Source organism: Cupressus sempervirens, chromosome 8 (genome assembly GCF_028749045.1).
Source record: "Cupressus sempervirens isolate cs-2001-9-10 chromosome 8, ASM2874904v1, whole genome shotgun sequence".
Lineage (NCBI taxonomy): Eukaryota > Viridiplantae > Streptophyta > Pinopsida > Cupressales > Cupressaceae > Cupressus > Cupressus sempervirens.
The window spans coordinates 628,554,928-628,562,980 of record NC_143125.1 but is presented as its reverse complement, the minus strand read 5'-3'; the positions used below and the strand labels follow the sequence as shown (position 1 = coordinate 628,562,980).

Sequence of the window (8,053 nt, the reverse complement as noted above, 5' to 3'; positions counted from 1 at the left end):
ACTCATTGTCCAATACAATAAAATATTGAACTATACATCGTATCACAATCCTTGATTAGCTCCAATAAAGCTCACATTTTCTTTGTTCTAACATCCAACATTAAGGATAACACATCACAACACCATTACTTACACATCTCATATCATCACATAACAAATTACTTTCCTTTATACCACTTTGATTCTTTATTCTAGATGACTTCAACTAGTATTTGCAAAATGTGTCCATAAACTAACCAAAATATGAAAGTGGACCATGTTATCCGAGAGTTGTGTCCTTGGATGTCATCCCAACAATGCTAAGTAATTGAATTAATAAATTAATTCAATTTACTAAGCCAAATTACCTGATCACAAAAAAATCTTGTAACACTATCTTCTTGGACTTGTGTCACTCTACACTATTGTATCTCATACTGCATCACATACTAATACTGACAATTATACAAGTAGATCATATACATTCCATATACCATATTCCTAAAGTTATATACATGTATGAAAAAATCGTTGTCGTCGTTGATCTAAACTATCTAACTATGCTATACATACCTTTCTTGAACTTAGGCATTTTTTACATTCTTGACATACCAACACTTATCATCAACACTAGTAACTATACCAATGATGTATGTTTCCATCAGTGACAACATATGTACAGTCGCCTAGCATTCACTTGCTGACACCTTAATTGAACACTCGAAGTTAGCTATAGCCACTACTAGGTATTTTCCCCCAGTGTCATTTATGAAATGGGACAACCAATAGAATAATATATATATATAAATAATTAGTTCCACTATTAATTATTTCATACTAAAATGAATAGAGTAAAAAATATTCCACATTGAGTTCAATTAATTATTAGCCTAGTATAGAATATTAGATACATAATTTTGATATTTTGAAACAAATTTGTAAGAAAATATACAATACCAAATTTCATCAAACTACTTTAACTCTACATCTCAAAAACTTAATGAATATATTATCTCTAGGGAAGAGCTCTAATCACCATATTTCAATTATGAGTCCCTCCTTATCTAACCCTCCACCCACTTTTAAAAGAAAGTGATAGTTAAAAGTCTATTTAATAAATTTTACAACACTAATAGTTGCCCACTTGTATCCCAGCTAATTAGAATGTTTGAGCTTTAGTTGAGTTGTGCAACTTTATTGGTAACCATAACGCATGACTACTACAACATATTTGCATGAGTACAATTTGGAGATGGTTGTAGTGTACGGTTATTCGTGCAACACTTTGATAGTCATTTTTTAAAACTCTTGTGAGCATTGCAAGTCACAACATGTGTCTTTTTATTCAAAAGCCAAAATAATAGCTGTAAGCAATTAAGTTGCATACAAAGACAAAAAAAATCATTGAAAACAAATGTGCCATTTAAAATATGTAGATGCTCAAATACACTTTCCTTACTTTTTAATAAAAATAATTTGTAAAAGTAACAACTACTATAGTACAACTTGAGTTCACCTAGTGGTAGATACTTATACTCTTAGAATATAGGTCATAAGTTCAAATTCTACCAAACACATAGAATATAAATGTTGTTAAAAACATTTCCTTTTCTTTTTACTCATAAAAATACATTAAAATGATTACTTATATATTTCTCTTTTCTATAATTTAAAAAATAAATCAAATAAAAAGTTGAATAGGAAATTATCCCGCACTTACCTTTTCCATTTTCATTTGCTTATATTCTGATACTTTTCCCACTTTCCTTTTCATTTGCTTATATTCTGATACTTTTCCCACTTTCCTTTTCATTTTAGTCATAAAATTACATTAAAGTAATTGCTTATACATTTCTCTTCTCTACATCTTTTTAAAAACTAAGATCAAATAAAAAGTTGACTAGGAAATTATCCCCACTTTCCTTTTTCTATTTCCATTTGCTTGCCATATTCTCATGCTTTTCCCACATGATAGGTGGATCATAATCATTCAATTATGACGATTGGGAATCTTAAGCGCTCAACACTGTTGTACAATACATTATTTTCCACTGAGAAAAGTTAAATAACGTTCGTGTTGCACACATTCCATACGCCACATATATAACAAAACTGTAACTTGAAATTCTGGGTATCATGGCCACTGGTTTAATGGTCCCGTCTAAGATTTTTTTGGTATTTCCGCACAGCTTCAGGACTAAATTTGATTGTGGACCCAGTTCATCACCCAAATTTAGTATAAAGTATATTCATTCAAAAGCTTCCTTACTGTCTCATTTGGATTTTGATTGTATTTTATGCCAGTAAACCCTAAATACGGTCCTACTGCAAAATGAGCAAGCAAACTTTCGGAGATTTTACGCAGTCATTAACTAATAAGTGGAGGCGGCGCTGACTTTAAATTATGTGCAGGCAAAACTCTGGTGGGGTTGCATCAGGTATAGCTTTTGTAGGAATAATGTTCCTCCACAAATCGAAATAAAGCTCTTTTTAGATTCCTTCACATGTCCGATTGTCGGCGTTTGGATTGCTACAGTTGTTGCCATCACAGTTAAAATCCTCCCCCGAACTTTGAACTGGGTTGTGAGAAATTTGGGGATTTGGGTTGTCACTGCGAGTTCGATTTTTTTTGTTGGTTGCTTTCTTTGGATAGTTAAATTCTTTTTGGATATCAGTCATGGAATGGTTTGATCATGTTGACCTGGATAACGAATATGATAAATTGAGAATCCGAATGAATCCTCCCAGGTTTTCAAAACTTCTTTCATTGTATTATTATTGGGAATGCTTGTTCAAATTCTTTAGGGTTATCTGTAATTGAAGGTATAGCCCTGAACTGTTTATTGATGATCAGGGTGGTAATTGATAATGAAGCCTGTGAGGATGCCACACTGGTCAAGGTATGATATTTGGGTTTCTTGTATAATCATGTAATTTATTTTACCAAGAATTAAAGAACAGTAACGAAATTAGTGTTTTCAAGTAGCTAATTTAAAAAATTGTAAGTCCGTTTATGATGGTTTGAGAGTTCTAGAAAAGAATGAAGTTGGATTTTCCTTTTTTTTAAAGGTTGATGTTTACTATAGTGCTCTGGAAACTATAAAATAGCATGATAGTTGTAGCTAAATTCATGTTATCCTTTGGTTTAGTTTAATTTTAATGCTTAGATGCAACGGTTGAGGAAAATTCTGTAGGATTTTATAATCTTTTCTGTGTAGGTTGACAGTCTCAATATACGTGGCATCCTTTTGGAGGTTGTTCAAGTGCTGGCTGATTTTGACCTTATCATTAGCAAAGCTTACATATCTTCTCTTGGTGGATGGTTTATGGATGGTAATTCTTAACCTAACTCATTGAGTTACTTTTCTATACTACAATTTTTAAAAGTGTGTTGATTTTATCTCTTAAGAGCTTTTGAATTGTACATTTGGTTTTGTATGTAACAGTTTTCCATGTAACTGACAAGAATGGCAACAAGCTTGCTGACGAGCAGTTAATTAATAATATTCAACAGGTATCTATGCTTCTTTTTCTCTCCTAATTTGAAGGGATACAGGATCTTCATTATGCCCCTTTCACTTTGTGTGTTTAGATATGAGGCTTTGATTCATTAGAAACCATAAATGAAGTTCATTAAATTCTGCAACTTGTAAACTCCTAAATTGTATTGATGATGATTACTTGTTCATTGAAAAGTTTTGTCATGTAACTTCAAAATAAAAACCTTCAAATACAGGGTGCAACAATTCTTCTGTTCAACCATCACAATGCCAAGCTATATAATGTGAGCTCCAGGGCTATGATTATCAATAAGACAAAGTAGTAATTGTTGCCTGAAAAATGGTCACAGACAATAGGATATATGTGAATCAGGCATAGAGAAAACATTGAGTATTTATATTCGCATATAGAAAGCATTATTTGGCCGGATTCAAGAGCACCTATTGGATTTAGTCCCCCGGTTAGTCACGGCAAAGTTCGAGAATCATACTATGATAATAGTTTATGGAGAGTTGTAATTTTACTTGCATTGCATACACCATATAGATGTTTTGAATATATCTCAAATAAGTTTTTATTGGTGCAATCAAATTTGTTACAAATAAGGTTGTTTTGTAGTCTCAGGAAACTGTTTTGTAGAATGCTATGTTCTCTTCACCATTAGACACCCAATTTCCAAGAGACAGGTTCCATATTTCCTATGTCATCTCATATTGTAAATAACTGTAGCCTCTGTCTCTCTAAAATTTTGTGCCTAAATAGGCCACATTTCAATACAGTATTTTTATAGTTTGTAACTTCCCATTTCAGGGAGTTGATAAGGCTATTTTGTTTCTTCCATTGAAAGCTCTTTAAGTTTTATAAAGGTCTCGTACACGTGCATTGCTTACAAACAAGGTACTAGATTGGTTTAATGGCTGATGCATGTCGGTATTCTCTTTTGTTGGAGTCATCCAAGTGAAAACTTTTTAACAATGTCCTATGTACTTGCAAAAATTATTTATCTTGAAGGCTTAGTGTATCATGTGCTCACAGATATTATAAATGTATTTTTTTTGTTTTGTGTCATGGGCAATATATATGATTTCGTCATTTTTTTAATCAAATATGTTTCGACTGCCATTCTTTAGCCCAAATGGCCCTATGTGGGAAAATATTACTTATTTTTGCCTTAATGAAATTCATGAATCCTTTTGATGAGTTTGCTATGACTGCTCATTGCTCGGGATGCTCTGTTCATTAGCCTTGGAAGAACATTTTATTCCACGTTAAGGGTACACTAGTGTCTCATTCCATTGTTGAATCAATTTTCAAGTTTTAAGGTAAGTGTACATTTCAAGCCTCAAGGTCAATTTGCTTAAAGAAATTTATGTCTTCTCTAGACTTGGATTTAATAAATTTCATGGTCTCCTTTAATTATACCTTACATTGTTCCTTTTATTTTGGGTTTGTTATATTCTTATTGCGTTAGATTTTGCAAACTGCAGGCTTATTAGATTTTGCCATTCATGTAAATATTGTGCAAGTTTATAACCAATCCCTAGAGTCTGGTGAACCATCATTAGTTTTATTATTCATCTCATTGTACTATTTTCTGCTTTTGAATGATATGTTTAATAAGATTGAAAATTCATATGTGGTTCATATCTTCCTTGATGATTGTCACGTTTCGTTCCAAAAGGTTAACTGTAATTTCTGTATGGCAGTTTCTTTTCGGGAAATTTTGGTACCTCTCTGGGGCAAGAAGATACATACAGTGATATTCCATTGTGTGGATATTACCTTTTAATCATTATTACTGTTTTCATTTTCTCTACATCTATCCTATTCATTTACTGTATTGTAATATTGATACGTAGGAAGCTTGAGAAGCAACAAATAGGCTTCTATGATGCCACTATTGATTACCCTACCACCCTTTACTGCCATTTCTATATGTTTATGTTATTTCAAGCAATTTAGTGGACCTTTCTTTCCAATTATTTGTGGAATACGATTTAGTTGAATTCATTATTTTACTGCTACGATCTTTGAGTCATGTTGGTGTGCTTAGTCTGAATTGTTGTTTGTTGCAGTCTTTGGGAACAAATGCTTGTGTTCTTCCTCTGCTGAAGAAGTCTGTTGGAGTAGAGGTTGTGTCAGAGCACACAGCACTTGAAATGACAGGTACAGATCGGCCAGGGCTACTTTCTGAACTATTTGCTGTTATAACAGACTTGGGCTGCAATGTTGTTAGGGCTGAGGTGTGGACACATAACACAAGGGTTGCTTGCATTTTGTATGTTACTGATAAAGCTACAGGTAGAGCAATTCATGATCAAGAAAGACTTTCAACAATAGAAAAACTTCTAAACAGGGTTATCACAAGAAGCAATGATGTACGAAGTGCCAAAACTGTGGTTTCCATGGGTTTGACCCACACTGAAAGACGTCTCCATCAAATGATGTTTGCTGACAGAGACTTTGAGCGAATGAACACGGGCAAAGTGGAAATGTTGTGTGATAATGTTCGGCCATTAGTAACAGTTCATAACTGTGACGAGAAAGGATATTCTGTGGTTATTGTCCAATGTAGGGATAGAGCAAAGCTTCTTTTTGATATAGTTTGCACATTGACAGACATGCAGTATGTAGTTTATCATGCTTCCATTTGTTCACAAGGCGTGCAAGCATATCAGGTGTGACTTGGTTATTAGGGTTTCTAAGCCTCTGAATTATGTATGTTACTTTCAATTTCTGTTCAATTTGTGACTAGATTTCTTAGATTGAGGGCTTGTTCTTGGCTGAAGACAGACTGCACTGTTTTGTGGAATCTGTAGGAGTATTACATTAGACATGCTGATGGTCGAGGACTGAATTCAGAAGCAGAAAGGCAGCGCGTGATTCAGTGCTTGGAGGCAGCGATAGAAAGAAGAGTCTCAGGGGTACTTGAATGTTGTTTCCAGTTGATTTATTATACATAATGGAGGCAGGGTTTCCAATTTTACTGTCCCTATGAACTTTGCTAGTATGTGCTAATATCAAACTGGTAATTATGAGTGAATCTTATTTGTAGGGTTTGAGGCTTGAATTGTGCAAAAGCAATCATATAGGTCTGCTTTGTGATGCTACTCGAGTTTTCCGAGAGAATGGTTTGTCAGTGACAAGAGCAGAAATTGCAAACAGGGGAGAAAAGGGAGTGGATGTCTTCTATGTGACAGATGCAGCAAGAAACCTTGTTGATTTCAAGACTGTTGAAGCTGTTCGCCACGAAATAGGAAGAACAGTATTGCGTGTGAAAGAAAGCTCTATCCATACAAAGCCAACCGCACAAGATAACAGGAGCAGGTTTTCATTCACTGATCTATTCAAACCCAAATCTGAACATTTCCGTGCAAACTAAGGTTTATAGAATTTTATTGTTAAACCTTCTGACTGCAGAACCAAGACTTCTGACCCAAGTTCTCCTAAGCTATGATGTCCATCCCCTGTCCATAAAGAAATAATCACATATGCATAGAAGGATTCATATTTTGTATCAGTACAAAATTAGTAATATTTGGGACTCAATCAATCTTGTCAGCAATTAAGGATTCTTTATCTCATTTGGACCATTTTATAATGTCTCACATTTGACGAGAAGGTAAGATTGAGGCTGATAATCTAACTGGGTGCTCTCCTTTGTGCAAGAAGACGTTTTTCAAATTGAAGGTCTTAGAGGCAAATTTCACCATAACTACAACATTGCCTTCTGACCACATTTTGATCCAGTTTTTGAATTCCACAGTTGGAGGAACTCAACCCATTTCTGATTCGGATATCCTTCTCTCTTATGTGCTTCTGTATCATATGTGCAATAACAAAGTAGCACAAGCTTGGAATTCTCTTGTACATACCCTTTGGAAAAGATTGTCCATGTCATTTGATGTCAAATATTGTATATTAATGGTCGCACATTGCAGAAAAACAAACACAACCTTGCCCTTTAAATGCACTTTTAGCATTGTAACTTGTTAGATAGAAGTTTCAAATATGGTGTTGGAGTAATTTTTTGTTGAGCTAATAGAGAACCTATTAAAGATCGTACTTCCACTATCCATAGTGTTGAGAATGAGTGTCTCTGGATTTAATAGAGAGTTAAATGCTGAAACATTCTTTTTTAATAGATGATCTTTTCATATGCTTCCTTATTCTTGACAGCCATGGTATAGACGGGGCTGAAGAAGAAGCCACAATCAAAGGGTATCATATCTGATACAAAAATGACTCCAAAACTGAACTTCTTTCTTTGCAACTTCTTCCAATCTGTACATTAATGCCCTCCAAACTTAAAAAATGAGGTATATATATCTCCTATGTCTATTATAATGGTTACAACCAATATTTTAATAGTTATAACCCTTTTTCCACTAAGTTGCAAATTTGAGCAACTTTTACAACTTTCAACAATGCAACTTCGTACAAAAAGTGCAATTTTTACGTTTTTCATTTGATTCCACTTCAAGGACTTGGAAAAGGTTCCAATATACCTAGAACCAACTAAAAACACCTAATCATAGGCTTTATAACCAAAAGCATTAAAAATCTTGAATTT

At 33.9% G+C, this 8,053-nt stretch overlaps 1 protein-coding gene across 2 annotated transcripts; it reads left to right on the top strand.

Annotated features, from left to right (window-relative positions):
- The first annotated feature begins 2,069 nt into the window (after positions 1-2,069).
- LOC149544006 (ACT domain-containing protein ACR4-like) lies at positions 2,070-7,449 on the top strand. Of its 2 annotated transcripts, none has more exons than XM_089798647.1 (7): positions 2,070-2,417; positions 2,834-2,879; positions 3,198-3,312; positions 3,426-3,493; positions 5,556-6,158; positions 6,300-6,404; positions 6,536-7,449. In XM_089798647.1, the coding sequence occupies exons 3-7, from the start codon at positions 3,306-3,308 to the stop codon at positions 6,860-6,862; spliced, it is 1,110 nt and encodes a 369-aa protein (XP_089654773.1). In that variant the 5' UTR covers positions 2,070-2,417; positions 2,834-2,879; positions 3,198-3,305; the 3' UTR covers positions 6,863-7,449. The 2 variants fall into 2 exon arrangements, with proteins under 2 accessions (XP_089654773.1, XP_089654772.1); XM_089798646.1 differs by lacking the exon at positions 2,070-2,417 and adding an exon at positions 2,490-2,727.
- The last annotated feature ends 604 nt before the right edge of the window (positions 7,450-8,053 follow it).